The 19,167-nt window shown below is 40.1% G+C and overlaps 1 protein-coding gene across 1 annotated transcript in view; it reads left to right on the plus strand.

Moving 5' to 3' along the window:
- The first annotated feature begins 2,813 nt into the window (after positions 1-2,813).
- The window catches only part of HIBADH (3-hydroxyisobutyrate dehydrogenase), an 84,022-nt gene continuing 67,668 nt past the window's right edge, over positions 2,814-19,167 (plus strand). The window contains exons 1-4 of the mRNA XM_027450977.3: positions 2,814-2,951; positions 9,341-9,501; positions 14,923-15,032; positions 18,177-18,298. Of these exons, the coding sequence (XP_027306778.1) occupies positions 2,888-2,951; positions 9,341-9,501; positions 14,923-15,032; positions 18,177-18,298 (457 nt within the window). The 5' untranslated portion in view covers positions 2,814-2,887. The remainder of the gene's footprint in view (positions 2,952-9,340; positions 9,502-14,922; positions 15,033-18,176; positions 18,299-19,167) is intronic.

A 19,167-nucleotide genomic window follows, 5' to 3' on the forward strand; every position in this document is an offset into this window, starting at 1 on the left:
TTGATAGAACAAAACTTTAAAGCCAATTAAATTTTGGCAATCTTCCTACCACTGGCAAAGTCACCCTTGTTAACAGTTCCCCTTTGTAGCATGTTTGCAGTGCAATCATTGATTTCTGGAAAGGTTTTTTGGCACTTCAAGATATTTTGAAATATCTAATGAATTTGTTTTTATGAACAATTTTAGACTTTACTCAGAGTGCTTCAAAGCATTTTACTTTAAAAATAGGGCTTTTATGCACTCAAATGAGGTATGTATCTACATTTTAACACAAGGGAAAATACTCTTTAATATGTAGAACCTAGCTATACAAATAGTAATTTATTTGCATTTTAACTAGCTAAAAATTTCAGAAATCATCTTATACAAATCTTTATAAACACTGTCTTAGTAGATGTGAGTAAGGAGATATCACTGCTCTGCTGGAAAAATTCAGAACATTCAAAACATCCTGGATTTAATATAAATAAAAGCTTTCATGGCTATTTACTTAAAACAAAAATATCTGAATCTTAACAACCCCTTTTTCTTCAGTTTGTGTGGAAAGAATGTAATTAGGTTGGCAAAGAAGAAACACAAAATAAAATTAACTAGAAAGGCTTAATTTATAGTGAGATAAGCTTTTGTGAAGGGCAAAATCATTTTTAACAAAATGAGCCAACTTTACTATAAAATAAGCCAAATTTACTATAGGCTTGCTATAAGTTCAAACATCACTGGAGGGCATTTCAAGAAGAGGAAAAAAAATAGCAAGCTTTTAATTTGTTTTGGTCCCTTTTCCCGCAAATGCACTGCAATACTGTAGTCTAGTCCAACAAAGGTTTCCTTCTCATAGTGGCTATCTTAAAAATACTAATCTACTAATAGTAGTTGTATCCATGTTTAGTACACGAGCAGGGATTATATTTCATATTTATATATCAAATTTCATATGTTGTCTGCAAAACCATGTTCTGTACAAAAGCCATGTAAAAAGCATAGCAAGATAACAGTGGGCATGACTGTAGCAATAGCGTATTCTCAGGTACACTGGCAAAGTAATGTAAGGCTAAATCTACTACACTTTTAGCAACAGGACTCTTGTTTTTGCAGTTTCTCATAATGTGTTTGGAAATAATTGTGCTGTATTTTTGTTATGCTGGTATAAAGTGAAATTCTGCTCATTGACATACACAAATAAAATCCTTAGACACAACAGAGTTCTAGAAAAAGATGCGGCTATGCAGGCAAAGCTGCATCTTGTAATGTGAATTATAATTCTGAATGCAGTCACTACAATGAATGGCATCCAACAGGTTCTGCTCACTTGTTCCCCTCCTTCCAAAACACTAAATAAATCATTTTTCTAATTCAGTTCAGATTTAATAAGAATTTGAAGTCAGCTGGAAAAAGGTAAATGACTGAAATGCATGAATGCAAGGCAGTGAAAACTCATCCAGGAAAGCAAAAAACACATTAACAAGCAAAGTTAAAGGTATATGTAATTACGTGTAAAATTCATCTTTTAATGATTTCCAAAGACCTTATTTGAGCTAGTACAAAATTCTGCCAGCATAGCTGCATTGACGAGGGATCACGCCTCCTCCCATCCACGCAGAATTAGTGCTCATGATATTTGTCAGCCTTTTCCCCCCTGAAGAAGAAAGTAACACCGCGCAGTAGCTTCATTCACTTGGCACTCTTCAAATGGTAGGTAGGGTGGAAGAGATGAGTGAGCTTAAGGAAAACATTGGCACGGATGAGTCTCTGGACCTTCAAAACGCTTGCAAAGTGCTAGTATATTGAAGAGTTTCTGATCTTGTGTGTCTCTTTTCATTGCACGAGGTGCAGGAATCTTTTTCTTGTGAAGTCATGCTCTGTCTCAGTGCACAGCTGAAGGGCAATGAGAGAAAGAAGCAACTGGGTGAAGGTCTGAGATCAGCCTGGCGAGTGGTAGCATTCAGGCATGCTAGATTAAAGCAACTATATAACCACAGCCTTGTTTCCTGCCCACAAAATTCCTTTATGTTGAGCTGGGTTAATTTAACTATGTATCATCCACTGTTTTATAGGGGCGAGCATACAAAAATATACTATGGTACTGACAGAAGAGCCAAGAAAATATACCAAGACTATTCTTTCTGTGCTAACATATAACCAAGTGAATAGCTGACTTTGTGAAACCTGAGACCTGCTCTTGATATCTCCCACCTCCCAGAAGTCTATCAGCGGCACTACAGAACAGCTAAAAAAAAAACCTCTGACACAGAACAAGTAATCTAATGACTAGTGGCGTTCCCAGCACTATTCTAGTGTCACCACACCAGACTATGGCGAGTTTCATTCTCAGGGAAGGAACTATTTTGTGCTTCACTCTTTCCTTCACTCAAGAAGAGCAAGGAAGTGTTTTGTGTTTCACTCAAGGGAAGAATTGAACTGTTTTGTGTTTCACTCTCTTTTACTCAATATAAAGCAGGGAACTATTTCACCCCCCAGCCTGGAGCTCTCCCAGGCTGCAGCAAGCCCCGTTGCTCCACACAACCCCACCCGAGGCCGGGCAGCCCCTCGGGGAGCCCAGCACGACGAAGCCACCCCCACCCTCCCCGCGGCTGGGCACCAGGCCTCGCCCCTCCCGGCCGCGCCGCCATTTTGGGCGTGCTGCCCGCCCCCTCCCCTCAGGGGCGAGGCTCCCCCCGCCCCCCCCGCTCCCCAATGGGGCTCCCCGGCGGCCGCCCGGCCCCCGCCCCGCCCCTCCCCTCCCCTCCCGTCACGGGGCGGGAGGGCGGGGCCTTCCCCCTTAGCGCGCTGGGGATTGGCTGCGCGGCCCCGCGGGGAGGGCGCTGGTTGGCTGGCGCGGCTGCCGCTCGGCGGGGCGGGCGGTGGTTGGGCGGAGGTGGCCGGGCGCAGCATGGCCGCGGCCGTGGTGCGCGGGGGAGCGGCGGGCTGGCGGCGCTGGCACGGGCGGGTGATGGGTAAGGACCGGCCTGGATCGCGGCGGGAGCGGGGAGCGGGCAGCGGGCTGGCTGCCGAGCCTGGAACTTGAAAAAAAATGCCTTGTGACAGCTGGGTTTGCGTTGGGTTGTGGGGGTCAGGTTTGCGTGGCGCAGTGTTATCCCTCTGACAGGCAGGGGTGGAGAGCAGCAGGCGCTGAGGCGCAGCGGGTGCGGGTCGTGTGCTGATAAAATTGAAATATGAGAGACCTGCGTGTGTGCTGAGCATCCTCCTTGCGCCACAGCTTCACCAACAGCAGCCTGCGGCGTGGTTTTGATCTTCCCGTGTTTGGTGGTGGCCATCAGGTAGCTCTCTGGTCGTGCTTAGCCTTGAGAAGGACGCGCGCCTGGTTTGGTGGTGGTGGGCACGGCTGTGGAAACCAGCCCGAAGCACCCCGCTGACCCCTAAAACTCCAAAATGCGGTGCCCAAAGACCCGAGGAAGGAGCTGTGGCTGAAGGAGGCACGGTGGGTCTCTCCAGAAGCTCCACAGCACAAGGTTTTGCCCGTGGTGTTGAAGCGCTGACTTAGCGACGGCCGCGCTGAAAGTCCCATCGACTCCGAGACGCGTTTATGGGATGAAGGGCTAAGCTGTAAGCCTGCTTACCAGCTAAGCTCGTTTTCATCCAGGTTTCCTCATCTCTAACGTCTGCGTTAGGTTGGCCACCCTTTGCTGGAGTAGTCTAGGAGGTGTGTTTTGAGTGGAGGTTTCATTGAGCGTCGTTCTGAGGGAAAGGCCGTGCTCGTGAAGGAGCTGTGACAGACCTGTCCAGCGTGACAGCAGCACGGGACGTGTCCAACGTGACAGCTCTGTCAGTGGCCTTTTGTCGCTCACTTACTGGCTACGTGGTGAGTTCCACTTAAACAACAAACCACAATGGATTGCTTCTTCTGTACCTTTATACCAGACTCTTAAAACTCGTATAAGGAAGATAGATGAGGGCAGACTTTGGAGAAGCATCTTGGTTATGTGTGTTTGTGTGTTGGCAAACTGGAGAGTTAACAGAGACTGTGGTGTCTTGTCTTGCAATCTGCAGCTGGGAGTCGCTTACAAAGGTGTTTCTTGGAGAGGGTGTATGTGACTTTGCTTAAAATACATCTTTAAGGGTGTGGAGGAATCCTTCCTGGGGACTGCTAGCAGGGGTGAATCATAGAATCATTACGACCATCTTAATGATTCTCTCATCTATCTATCTAAATCATCAAATGATTCTATCATCAAGATCATCTGGTCCAACCATCCCCTACCACCAATATCACCCACTAAGCCATATCCCTAAGCACCAAGTCCAACCTTTCCTCAAACACCCCCAGGGACAGTGAGGGGGGGTGGTGTTGATGAGGTAACATGGCTGAGAAAGTAAACAAAGATTCAGCAGCTGACGGAGCCATTCATTGCAGAAAAGAGTACCCTGCTGGAGCATGCAAGTGTCCTTGCAAACATTTTCGGATGAGTAAAAGGGACCGATTCAATTAACAGCCTAATAGTACGTCTGTTGATGCACTAGCTTTGCTTGAATTGTCAAATGATTCCATGCTCTGGTGCAGAGAAGTATTAATTACTAAGCAAGGATTACGACGGAAAGACCTGCTGCTCTGAAGTCCAGCACATTACTTAATTAAGGGATCAAGTGTACGCTTGATGCTCTTTTTAGATGAAAAGTACTTACTACATGCTTTTGTCTTTACTACATTAACAAACATTTAATGAGGTATAGCCACAGATAAGAAAAATGAGGTAAGAAGACTGACCATTACAAGATAGTGTGTCTGTTTTTCATCAGTGGGCCTTTACAGAGTCAAGAAGAACCAAGTAGGACGTTTTCTGTGTAAAGCTGGCCAAATTTAGTCTTGTAATCTTAAATTATGATTTTGGCAGAGTGCAGTTCTCAAAATCATTGCATAACCTTTAAAAGCCTCTGACCCCCAGGCAATTTAAATTCCATTGGCAAAGGCTTCTAGGAGCAGGAAGACCTGATTCTGCCTGTGTGCAGCTGACCTCATGAACTTCTATGCTTCTCCATCCAGTTCCCTCCAGGATCTACTTCAGTAGAGGCTGCACAAGTTTCCGCAGAGAACTCTGCACAAAGCACAGAAGCTTTCTCTGAGCCTTTGTTTCAAAGTGGGAAAGAGAAAAGAGTGGTGTTTTCTCCTGTATTACACCAGAACTTCAGGTGCTGAATTAGGCAAGAGCCCTAATTTAATGGCTCATACTGAACTGTCGTCATGACACTGTCCTTGTCAAACTTCTTCATATGCAACTGTACTTTCTGATAAAGCAAAACCAGTAACTTCAGTGTCTGAGCTTCATCCCACCATGGTCATCTGCCCGTATTCATGTTAAATCTCTCTTGAGTTAACTCAGGATTCACTGATGCAGAGGGATCAAAAACATTAGTGTGTCTTGCAGCTGTTCTGATTAGGGCATTCATGTGGGACAGGAATTTGTGGGCTCTTATCCCTTGTGCCAGATATATTGATTACATTTGACACTGGAGCTAGGGATTCCATTGCAGGAGCAAGGCACTTGTGGTGAACATAGTTTAAGATACATTTGATACAGCCAAAAAGTAAGTAAAACAGTTGAGATTAGAACTGGAGAATTACTGATTTCTCAGTCCTGTTGTTTGCCATGTGGGCTGTGCTTTCTTTCAGAGTACATGCATATTGGACCTTTTCAGGCCCACTGTCTGTGATCCTATCCAGCTACTAGTTCCTTTATCTTTGAGTACAGAAAGACATACCCTGCACTGCATGTTACAGTGTCTGGTCACTCTACTATTTCCAGTGAATCCAAGGTACCACTGGAACTGAAATCCTTCCTATAAGCTGTAAGAATCATTACTTTATAGTGTAAAATGAAATATAAGCCTCTGAAATGATCTCCTAGAAGTGTAGCTGCCATCATTCAGGTTAAGAAGAAAGTGACTTTAAGCATCTTTACGTAGTAGCTTGAGAAGACTTGTGTGTAAGGTCACTGACGGGCCAGGTATTTTGAGGACAGGATTAAGGACAGGATGCAGCCTGTGCATTTCTCAATTTCCTCTCTTACTTTGGTCAAGAAAAAACATTCAGAAATTCATGACCTTGTACTGAGTTTCTTTATTAAATTATTTTTAGGAGAAAATTCATGTGCGATTACATAGATTAAATCAAGTGCTTGTATCATAGGGTAGCTTTTCAAAGCAAAACATTTTTATCTGTATTGTCTGTAAGCCTCCAGTATGGCAAGAGGGTCGTGAATAGATCCTCCTCATCAGTGGAGCCTTCATAGGATTGAGGATCTGTGAGCACTAATTCCCTCAATAGACAAGTGAAAAATCTCCTGGGAAAAGCCCAAAATCTTTGAAGTCAATGTTGCTGTATCTGGTTTTGGTGACAATTAATTTGATGTACAGATTAATTTATGTTGCTGATTCTGTTTTCAGTGATGGCGTATTAATTGCATAAATTACAAGTTGAATGTGGCCTGGGCATTTTTCCAGCCATGCAATTCCAGCAGGTTCCTGTAGATGTTCTGAGGAAAGTAAAACGGGCTCGATACCACAGGGACAATTTCTGGCAACGCTTACGCAATTAATGGGATTAGTTAAGTACATGTGTATGTGGGTTTGCAGAATATGAATCCACAGATTATTGAATTATGCACTTGTTTAGAAAACAAGCCTGTGCTGTGTATCTGGAGCTGTGAGCAGTGCCTGGGTACTCAAACTGGACATCACTTCTCTGTGGAGTTTCATCTAATGTGAAGATCTGAAGAACCAAGCCTTCTTAAACAGCCTCTGTCTGGCAAGCCCCCGCTGTCGTAAATAGCCATTGAAATACATGCCAGGATTTAAAACATAGTTGATTCAAATTTAATTGAAATCAGCTCTGTGAGTTATGTCTGTGAGCTAATCGGTCCTTTAAAAGAGTTTTCCTGCAACTGAATGCTTGGGGACCGGGAGGTGTTTTAAAGCTGTTAGTCAAGTTATATAATTTTAAGTGGCTAACTTAGTGTTGGACTGGGAGAAGTAAAAGCAAACTAAGAAGTCAGAAAATGAGTCAGGATTTGGACTGTTACTCTAAAAAGTCCCACTTCTCGTGGGCTTGAATGTGTTATAATTAGCAGAGAACAGAAAATGGCACGTGACTGATGAGCCTTTAAGAAAAGATGTAATCAACACAGACAGTCGAAAGGGGAAATAGTAGAATAGGGTGACACATGACTATTAAGACTGATCTGGATGTTGCCTCATATTGCAGCCAATCCACTGCTAGCTATTTTGGGGATGTTGCATAATAAACGGTTTTAAGGAAGGAATTATAGTAGAAGAATGAGTTGGTTTCTTGGGTATTTACACCGAGAGGAGCTGCTTTGAGAAGTAATACACGTGCTCGTTAGCAATAGGTCTGTTGTTGCAGTCCAATTACCAGGGGGTTTTCACGTCTTTATCGTAAGACGTGGTAGGCAGCCACACAACGTCATCAAAGCAATGCAGCCTTCTGTGACACTGTAGAGAAAAGCAAGGCAGGATACAGAGAAGCAGCACAAGCAAAATGCCCTTCTCTGTTCCCAGTAGTTCCTGGAAGAACAAGACAGAATTACATCTGTTGAGGCAGGTGGCCAAGTGTTGATGTAGCTGAGATCTTTGTGGACGGTGGAGAGAGAAAAGCTGTATCTCACATGGGATGAAAGCTTTACTGGTAGATAAGATCCACTGGTATTAAGGGGCAAAGAAGGAAAGATGCTGAAAACCAGGACTTGAAGCTCCACGAGAAGCAAGAGGCTTCTGGCTAATAACATAGCAGTTTAGATCAATTTAAGTGATGTACTGGGGAAGTCTGACTCATAGAAACTATGAGAAGAAAGAGACGTCAAGATGATGACTGTGACTGATGATGGTGTTTTAAGCTCTTTGTTCATATGTTTCCAAGACTTGACATGTAGCACTTCTTAAAAAAGCAACATGTTCTTTTTTTGTGACTTATCTCAGTTTGCACTAAGCATTTTCCCAGGCAGTTTTCTTGTAAATTGTGCTACTTCTCCAGCTATGTAATTGCTGCCGGCATCTGTGGAAACTGTCTCAGACCCAAGTTCTCTCAACGAACCTGATTTATTAAACGTGGCACTTCCAGAATAGTGCTGGAGATGAAAGAGCATGACCATTGCTGGCTAAGAAGGAGCTTAAAGGCAGAAAGACTTTGAAATGATTAATCAAGTGTTATTGGCCTAAGGAGGATTCCTCGCTAAGCATTGAGACCTCTTAGAGTCTAGATCCAGCTTAGGCACTTCTGTGTGCGCTTCTGAGCGGCGGTAGCTCTGTAGTTTGCCTTCTTTCTGTCTGCTTAGCTGCCACGTGCCTTTGTGTTTATTCTGCATAACTTTTTCCCTTGCCACAAAGGAGACATTATCTTGTGTCATCAGCAAAGAAATCGAGGAACCACCAAATGTGTTAACATTGAATTAGGAGTGTTTAGAGTGATGAGAGTGATTACAGTACATGAATGCCTGCCACACTGCTTTCTATCCAGCATTTGATATGCCTGCAAAGCTACTGACTAGCCAGCATTTGATACTCACTAACTACTTGTAAAAAGTAACTGACTGAAACTGTCCTGTTTTCCGCTGGATGTAGATCATGCCTTCCAGTTCTGCCTTGTAGCACAGCAAATAGAACACAGCAGCTATCCTTGCAAGGACTCCATTTTGCGTTTATACTGTAATCTGTTCTTTTTTTCAGTGTTTGCTTTTAACAGCAGCGCAAGTGATTACGTGGCTCAAAGGTTTGGCACTGACTTATTAGGGAGACTCTCACTGTTAGATTTGGGCTTTATGTCTGACTGCAGGATCCGAAGAGACCAGTTATTATCTGTGAGGAGCCGCAGGAAACACAGGAGCAGCCTCAGTCCATTTCTAGAGTGCAGGTGCTATGTCCTACGGCTGTATCCAAAGTTGCAAATAAGGAGTCTACAAAATATACATACATTAAAATTGATTGTGATTATCCAATTTAGGATTTAGACGCTAACAAAACATAGACAGGCCTGTTTGTTTTAAGTCTGTATTGGAGCTTCTCTCAGACCAAAACTCAGACGTTAGTTTTCAGGGATGTCGCCAAAGTTTGATTGTTACTATGATTTTTGAAACAGCCATGCTTTCATAATTAATTTTCTTTGACATGTAGAAAATCATTTTGGGATGGTATTTGTGGCCCGTTAGCTTTACAGTTTAAATTATGTGGAATAGAATGCACATTTCTGCCCTTTTAAATATTTTTAAATATTTAAGTTGTCTAAACCAGTGCAAACTGATTACATGCTAGCTTTTGTGTTATTTTTACACTTTACTCTAAAGTATGAAAATATTGATATTTCTTGTTTTGAAATCAGTGTGTTCTAGGGCAATGGCTTCCAAAACCCCTGTTGGATTCATTGGGCTGGGTAACATGGGAAATCCAATGGCAAAAAACCTGGTAAAACATGGATATCCAGTTATTGCGTATGATGTGTTCCCAGAAGCCTGCAAAGAATTTCAAGACTTGGGTGCTCAGGTATAGTAAAAAACTTCCTTTATACCCACAATAACTGTATTTATTGGATCGTGCTTGCATGTGATGTTTTTAAAATTATCTTTTTGTTTGTTTGTTTGTTTGTTTGTTTTTGGTTTAGGTTAAGATCTCATTCAAAACTAAACAGCTTAGTGAATACAGTCAGAATCTTTTCAGATTTTACTTTGAGCAAAGACGTGATTCCACCCTAAGTTATTTTCATGCTGCTAACCAGAATTGCTACTCTGTTGAACTTCTTTCTAGCTGTTATTTATTTATTTATTTTCCTTTTATGAGAGTAGGTTGATGGCCTATTCTTCCACCTTCCTTCTGCTGCTTCCTCCTCCCACAGGTCTAGATGGCCAGTGGGCTGCTTTTCATCTGGTTCCTACTTTGACCTTTTCAGGTTAGACGACCCTAGTTAAAAATTCCTGCTGGCATAGCTGTAAGGGTTATAGGGACATATGAGCTTTCCTGCTGCTTCAAGGTGCAGTCCTCAGGGGCTGGGGAAAAATCTAATTATTTAAGTGCTTATTCTCTAGGAGGCAAGGAAGGTTATGGTGAGAGAAGAGGAAGGAATGAAAAGGAAAAAGGAGAGAAGGAAATTGATCACATTAAGGAGGTTTACCTTCCTGCCATATACCCTGTGAAATCTTGGCCCTGTTCCAGTCAGTGCTATTGCTTTTGTTGATCTGTTAATACAGCCGGCAACCCATTCAGTTCCTCACACGGTTGGGGCAGTCTTTTCTGAGTGTCTGAAATGTATTTGTATGTTTTTGACATACTTCAAAGCTATAGTAGTGCAGACAGCATGGGTGAATGGATAGGTACATAAAGCACTGAAACAAAGAATGTGTTTGAGTAAGGAGAAACCAATTCAAAAATAATACGTGAAAGAAATTTTCAAGCAGGGCAAGGAACTTTGAGGTAGATATAGATAAAGGAACTGTATGCCTTGAAAGTCTAAACTGGTAGAGCTAATTACAATTGTTTTAAATAATTTCTGAAAGGTAAAATGATAAAGTGCGCCTGTTGATAATTAATTGCAGTTGCCCTTAAATAATTACAGTATCTTGGCTTTATGTGGGAAAGCAGGCTTTTCAGCTTGTTTTCCTAGCTACTATTTTCATTTCCTTAAAGTAGCTGAGACCCTTGGGCATGAACCAGATCTATGTTGAGTAAGAGGCCTTGCAAATGGAATGGTTTGAACAATTGGCTATATTTTAATTCACTTTCTGCAGTGGGCTCTCTTTGCTGCGGCTGCCCCCTTGGATGACTTATTGCCATAGCAGTAGAATCCTTAGCATCCACTTCAAGACTTCATGTATGATATTAAAAGTGAACTATAATGTTTTTGAAAATAAAGCCCAAAGTATGTTTTAAGATCGTAAATCACTAACAGAATATGTTGGTAGGCTTAAATACAAATAAAACACACTTTAAGAAAATATTTTAACGTAACTCCCTCTTTTTGATCTACAGGTGTAAATCCTACCCCAGTGTTTTTTTCAGGACTTAGAAACTTGTGGGTCCAGTGGGCCTTGTAGAAACTGATGCAGAAGGAACATTGGGCTCCAAGGGCTGATTTTTCTTTGTTGTGGCTTGTAGGGTGAAACTGTCAGGAGTGTTATGGAGGTGAAAAGATGTCCCCCAAGAGACAGTAAATGTTGTCAAGTGTCCATTGTTTAAAGTCAGCGCTATTGCTAAGGTATATGGAGGGTGACAAATGTTTGATTATAAGTCTACATATTCTGTGACTCCACTTCATTATCCTCCGAAGTAAGAACTGGGAGGTGTGTCAGGAGGCAGCCACCTGCCTGCTGCTGATGACTAGTAAGGGGAAAACTGCCTGAGCAAGAGCTATTCACCCCTCCATCAGCTGGGGAGAAACTTGGATGAAGGTGCAAGGGGACAAACGAGAACACAGAGTAGTTCTGTAAGTTGCCTGCGCCCTCATTCTGTACTGTCTCTTTTGTCCACCTCATAGTTAACGTTTTCTTCCTCACACAGTGAAGTGCATATATATCACAGCTACTTTGCTTCAGTTTACATATCTTCAAATCATATATCACATTTGGAAAAGCTACTGAAGTCATCTGATGAGTCAAGCAGCAAAAAGTGGAGCTTTCTTCAGTGTATTTAGTGAGAATGGCATTGCAGGCAAGTAGATCTGTTAATTGGCTTACAGTAAATGTAAAGAAAAATACAGGAAAGCATTTGGAAGAAATATAAGCAGATGTGCATGTTGGAGGGCATAAGCTGATGGCAAGTATGAAGAAGTTTCCCCTATCCAAATGCATACTGCAAAAATTTGCTTGAACTGACTGGTATCAGAACATGTATGGAACGTGGTGGGCTGCTAGTCTTACCTGGTATGATCTATGTTAGCAATCAGCAATTAGTATTTGGTACGTTTTTTAGTTACACACATATTCTTAATAACTTTAAATACTTACTGCTTCTTAATAGCATTCAAAACATTCAAGTTCAATGATCATTCTTATGCAGGAAGTTCCAAATAAAAGGAGTTTATTTAAGAACCAGCTAGGTAGGTTTCCTCTGGGATTATTAATCATATTTATTACAGTATCAAAAAGCCAAGAATGACAATTCTCATTTTAATTACCACCTTTTTTGCTGCCTAATACAGGTTAGCGAAATGATTTTCCTTCGTACGGTTGTGGAAGTAACTGTCACAGTCAGTGTGCATTCCTAATCTCATTTTCTTCATTTAGAAGACGTTGTAGTATTTTGAAAGACGTGGATGGAAAAAATGAATTTCTGTACAGATGACTGCTGTACTATGTCTTCTATATGTATTGCTTAAGCTTTGTTTCAAACTCTAAGACAACAATAAAACAGTTGTGTCCTATCTACATAACAGAGTGGAAATATGAAACTGATGTAGTTTTAAAGTTGTGTGCCCAATATAGCATGTTTTTCAATTTCTTGTTGAAATGGACTACAGAGTGTTCACCTGATAACTTGCAAACCTTTGAGAACACTGGAGATAATATCTTCAGATCAAGAAGGTGTATATAAATCCAGGTTCTAATTACACACTTCCTCTCTACTCCTCTAATAACACACATTGGGACTGAACTGAACCAGAGATACTCTGAACTAAAGACAAAGGTGTCATACTCCTACATAAAGAGCTAGGCTGTCCGGTCTCCAGGGAAGCGAGTCATAAAATTAACTAATCAGGTATAGATGTTTTTCTGCTTGTAATTGCCTCATTTATTCTTCCTAATGTTTGTTCTTTGGACTAGGATATGTTTCCTTTTTGTATCTGTGTGTTATACCAGATGTTTTAATGTAATATTAACTTATACTTAAAAAAAAAAAAAAGGTTAAGTCCCATCTAAGTTTCTTTTTTTTTTTTTTGAGAGAGAGCTCTTTTCAGTGAATATACAGTCTTGTCTTCTTTCACTTATTTTACAATAAATAGTAATCAGGAAGTTTATTTTGCTGTGTTCCAGAAGTCCTTTAAGATGTTGCTCATCATTTCTTCCAAATGTATGTATTATGTGCTCTCTTAGATGCTGAGAATTTATAAGAACATTGTATATTAGAATATAATATATTAATATATAATTGCCTTGAGTATCAAAACTAACACAAAATGATAACAAATACCTGTACTTGGAAACAGATTGGGTGTAGCGAAATGAGATCATTGATTTGTTCATTTGTCTATCTTATAGAAAGGAATCAAATTTTCAAGTAGCTTTCAAACTGCAATTTCCTTAACCCTAATTCCATGTGATATGGAAATTGTGATTTACCCATACTGAATAAGTGCATATGAAATTGTATTTAAGACATTCCTTATAATTTAGAGACTCAAGGCACATAATAGATCTAGCAGAATAGATCATTGTAACATTAAGGTTACTCTTTATCATCCAGCAACAGCGTGATACTACAAACCTTATCCGCAAACAAAACCTACTTTCTGCCCACAGAATCACAGAATGGTTTAATTTGAAAGAGCCCTTAAAGATCACCTAATTCCAGTGCCTCTGCCATGGGCAAGGACACCTTCCACTAGACCAGGTTGCTCAAAGCCCCATCCAACTTGGCCTTAAACCCTTCCAGGGATTTTCCAGTGCCTCCCCACCCATACAGTAAATAATTTTTTTCCAAATATCTAATAAATATCTACTCTCTGGTAGTTTAAAGCCATCATCCATTGTCTTATCCCTACAATCTCTGACAGAGTCCCTCCCCAGCTCTCCTGTAGGCCCCTTTAGGTACCAGAAGGCCACTGTAAAGTCTCCCCAGAGTCTTCTCCAGGCTGAACAACCCCAACTCCCTCAGCCTGTCTTCATAGGAGAGATGCTCCAGCCCCTTGATCATCCTCATGGCCCTCCTCTGGACTCACTCTAATTGGTCCATGGCCTTCTTGTGCTGGGGGCCCCAAAGCTGAACGCAGTGCTCCAGGTGGGGTCTCAAGAGAGCAGAGAAGAGGGGGAGAATCTTAATTCCTCATCTTTCTCATTTTAATTCCTGCTTGGAACTTCTCCTTTCAGCAGAATACCTGAATTAATAAAATCGTATTTAAACCTCTTGTGCTGATGATAAAAGAATAAGCTGTAGTTTTTTGTTGCTGTTTTCCCTAAGCTATATTAACAATGCATTTTTTAAAAATAAATTATTTAAAACTAATATTAGACAAAAATCCTACTGGCATATGCCTTCTTGGAGCTAATTGGCAAAATTCACTACTTAGCTGTCATTAATTCACTTGTTGTGTACATACCTTAAATACCATACCGTTGAGAATGAAGTGGGGAAGGTATGACACCTTTTAAGTTAAATATGTTTATGTAGCAACAAATAGCTACAAATATGTTTTGAAACTTGTTTAGACATTTTGGTGAAGGATGCTTGAGCTGATCATTTTCTTCTTCAAAGACGTCAATCAAGATATCATGAGAAACATCAGTTAGTTTATTTGACTTTTATAAGGTGATGCTTGGAGGTACATTAAGTCTTTTTTTTTCTTTTTTCCTCGGTCTTTCTTTCTTCCAACACTGTATGTAAGCCAAGAAAATAAAAGTGAGATCATACTTAGTGTTGTTCCTCCCTAGAAACATTATAGAACAGTATTTTGTACAGAGGCATGGTTTATTAGTGAGTTGAAGATTCATGAATGGGTTGCAGACATCCACTTGTGATGTTCTGGAGGAACTTCCATAACAGGACATCCTTTTTTTTTTTTTCTTTTGTTTGTTTGTTACTGGATCCAATTAATTGACATTTTCCATTATGAGGGCAAAGTTTGTCTTGCGTTCTAGCTTTTTTACCGAACTTAGTTGTGTCTGATGACCTACAAATACTTAAAACAGACTCAGCTGATGTTTCTTTCTCAGGAAGTGGAAGCTTACTTCCTTTTTTTTCTTTTCTTTTCTTTTAAAGGTAACGGATTCCCCAGCAGATGTAGCAGAAAAAGCAGACAGAATTATTACCATGCTGCCTTCTAGTCCCAATGCAATAGAAGTTTACACAGGAGCAAATGGAATTCTAAAGTAAGGATTTGCTGTAGTCTGAAGAATTCCCTCTCGTACTCAAGCCTGTATTACACTGCTTGTCAAATGATCATTATTGCTGTAACCCTTGCTGCACCTTCAGGGCACTTAACTTGATGCTCTCCTCTATTTTCTTATTGTTGGTATTTCTAATTACATGAAATCTTTTCACCTATGCTTTCTTTTGAATGGCTTGTGGCTAAAGTCAAATTTTATTTCCAGTAGAATAATAATTTATGTGAATTTGAGACAACCCAACTGACCTACCTAACTTCTCAGTTGCATGTGTCTTTTACCATTAAGGTAATGTACTACAGTAAGTGCAAGTGGAATATTTGCTGGCAACAATTACTTGCTCAAATGCTTTTTTCTTTGACATGAAATCCTATAAATGAAATGTTCTGAAGAGCTGCTGTTGTGTCTCATAGTATTAAAGTGCTGACATAGAATAGCTGACAAGACTTTATTGATTTCTACTCTTGTTGTCCATTATCTTGGCAGACTCCTTACTGTTGATAAAGGAATTCCAGGATTTGTAGGCAAAAATGGACTATTGAGCAGTAAGAGCCAGGGATTTATGTAGTGTTATATTTCACTTGAAACCAAATCCTCGTATTGAGTAAACTATAGCAATGTCTCCATCTATTCGTACTTAAGAATGAAGATCACCATTACAGTTGACTCCTTATTTTATTGGAGATGATAGGGTTTTCTTTTTTGAGTATAGAAGGTGACTTAATCAGCTTTCCATTTTGGCTTATTGGAAAATACTTTTATACACAGAGGTATTTTTAACAGTAATACGTTCTAAATGCTTTGAGGTTCAGTGGTTTCAGGCCTTTAAAGTGGATCTTGTACTGAAGCAGTAGACTGTTGGTTTGCTTCAAGATTCAGTGTCATACATTTTACCATAAGGCTTCTGAATACCTGAAAGGGCAGACATGCTCCCCGTTCCCCAAACCATGAAATGAGTCTGTTTCAGAGATGATTATCTTCAGATTACCATTTTTATACCCAATTGATTTGACCAGGGAAAAAAATGTAAAAGGAATTTGTCCAAAACCTCAGTTTTGCTTTGGCATGTTTCTAATTCAGATAGGCTTTAATCTTTAGATTTGGTGAGAAAACTGTTTCATTTTGGTTTATTCTTCCCTGTTTATTAACAAGAAAATATCTGAAGAGTTTGTTTAATCTGTAACAATGGTTTTATTAGCTTTTGTGGAGGGATTCCAACTGAGCCTAAAATCCATTATTTGCAGAATTCTAATAGTGGAAATACTTAGAGTTTTTGGACTTGCCAAATAAATTAATAGTGTTTTAAAAGCTCTTCTGGCCACATGTGCATTGCTCTTAGCAGGATGACTGAGGCTACTCAGCCCCTGTGAGGATCTTGCAGGATCTTACTGCTATCCAGCTTGATAATGTAGGTGAAGAAACATACAGAAGACAAAAATATAGTAGATCATCTAAAACTGGTAAAATTGTAGTTATTGATTGTAGTCTATATTAAGGTGCAGTGATTAGAAAATGAAATAGAGGAGAGGGATTTTTCTTTTTTCCTTCCAACACAGGAAACAATAGCTGCTTTCTTCCCTTACTGTCCATCCTCTAATTCCTCACAAAGCAGGACTGAGCAGATTGAAGTCTGTAGCTTATGCCCTTCAGGAAGAAGGGTAATTGGATCAGTCCCGCAAAGCTAGACAAACAGCTGTGGGAGAATTGTACTCAGGATGGCAGTGCTTTGAAGACTGATTGGCAGTGCTTACTGGTATAATGCAGGCAGTTAATCTTCTGAGGAGAACAGAAGATACAGTAAGCAGTCTTGCTGCTGCAGTTTCTCAGCCTCCATATTCAAGAGAAGGAAGTGTCATTTGACAGTAGTGGTTAATTGTTGCCCTGAGTGACTTGTTCATTGATAACTGGTTAGACCTCACTCATTTTCTGAAGCTTTTTGAGCTTCACTGAAGAAAACATTGACATTAAGGGTTAACGTAGTCATCCTGCTGGGTGACCAGGGAGTCTGTGCCACTGAACGTAGTGCTGAATGTAAGAGGAGATGATGTAGTGCTGTATCTGCTAAGCTGGTTTTTGTTTGCATGTGTGCAAATTATCTGCAGCAGTTCATCTATCATGTGAAAAAGGACTCAGTGTATGTGGCACTGCTTTAATCTGGAGCTGTAGTGGGGTTCACAGCCACATGTATGTATTGAGAGACTATTTCCAGCAATCCAGCTAATTCAGTGCAGTGAACCTCACTGTACTCCCAACAGCATGCGAAGTGCAGGGAGGCTCTTTGTCTAATGTAACATGTAGCTTTAAATAACTCACCTTTTTATGACTGAAAAATTATGCAGTTTGATTTCATAGTGCTTGCGGGTCCAGTGGTCATTAAATCACAGTGCAATTGAATGGAAAGATGGCTAAAGATATAATCAACGTTTTTGTTGTGTAGGCATTTTTAAAATTTAATTTAATTGCATTTTTTAATCACATGTACAGCTTCTCATGTTCTGCCATTTGGGATACAATTCTTCTGCCTAAATTTACTTGCTGTCAGTGCGGAAACTTTGTACCATTCTTTGCTTTTAAGTCTGTAATGGGCTTTTGTGGTTTTAGTTACTATCTTTATACAGAACAAATTGTAACAATAATCAAAAGAATACAAACAGGCTCTTCTAATAAGATGCTTAATACAATGTATATAGAAAGAAAACTCTGTTAAGCTATATATGAAATTTTAAGCTACATTGGTGTTTAGTTCCATTGCTTAGAATGCATCTTCGGTGATCTGTATGTGATACATTGTTCAAGCTTATCTGATGGCAGATTTTCCTAGTGTACTCCTTTTGTGTAATTTCTTTTACAATAGCATTTAGGAAAAAAATATTTTTGTGTATGTGCCTGTGTGTTTTTGTGTGTTCATTTTTTATTGTGTTTTGAGTCAATCAAAACATTGTAACATACGTACTCAGGAGTATACACACTGAGCAGATCTTGCTCAGTAGAGTTTAAAGCATTACATTTAATTATTAGTGTACCAAATAATATTTGTGTGGTTGTCATGCTGAGGAAAGTCATTGCCATGGTAGTAGTTGTAGATACCTAGTGCAACAGATATTTAATAATAATAAATCTTTATTCTAGGAAAGTGAAGAAAGGCTCATTATTAATAGATTCCAGTACTATAGACCCTGCAGTTTCAAAAGAATTAGCTAAAGCAGTTGAAAAAATGGGAGCTGTTTTCATGGATGCTCCGGTTTCTGGAGGTAAGTCTTCATTAACAGTTTACCTCATATTGGACAGCTTGTCTTCTTGCTAGCAATCTTAGCCACCACTCTGTGCCCTTACTGGTGCAGTTGGTTGTCTTTGCTAGATGTATGGTATTCCTTTTTTGTTCCATTACAGTAAAGAAAGGGCTCCCTGTTTTCTCTGTGACGTGTGCATGTTTACCTCTGTGTAAAGAGTTTAATGCTTTCTATGAAGCACAATGCTGTTTGTCATCTCTCGCCTGAAGGCAGTGCTGTTGCGGTAAGGGAGCTCAGGCTGGTAAACCTGATCTTCCAGTGTGCTGTATTTTTTATTCTTTGATGCAGTTGTATTACTGTCTTTCTAGGAGCAGATGAGAAACATTGGTGTTTAAGAAGTTACATGTTAATTTAGGATTTTTTTTAGGCTTACAAATATGCTTTGTGATACACCTGGACAAACTGAATTTTCACATGGTTTGGTATAGTGGTTCTTTTAGTTCTTTCAGAGTGTTGTATTATGATGCAGGTGGTCAACATCTCTTCAGTCTCCATCTGTTTATTTCTGGTAGGAAAGACTATTTAGCTTCCTCTGGTTTTATAATATTTAAATTCTGTGTATGAGAGATGTTTAGCTATTCTTGAAGTTGGAGGTTGGTAACTACTACTATCTGAGTATTGCATCTATTGTGAGAAATAATTTAGAGCGGGGAAGTCTTTCATTTTGTGGATAGAGGAGAGTAGAAGCATAAAATTAAGGTTTTGAAAACACAACTGTAGCTAACTGTTATTATTGTTGAATTGTTATCTAAAACATTAGAAGACGAGGAAAACCCATTTTCTGCAGGAAAATCTTGCGGGTTCCTGTTGTTGTTTTGGTTTGGTTTCTT

The sequence above is a fragment of the Anas platyrhynchos genome, chromosome 2 (genome assembly GCF_047663525.1).
Source record: "Anas platyrhynchos isolate ZD024472 breed Pekin duck chromosome 2, IASCAAS_PekinDuck_T2T, whole genome shotgun sequence".
In the NCBI taxonomy this organism is placed as follows: Eukaryota; Metazoa; Chordata; class Aves; order Anseriformes; family Anatidae; genus Anas; species Anas platyrhynchos.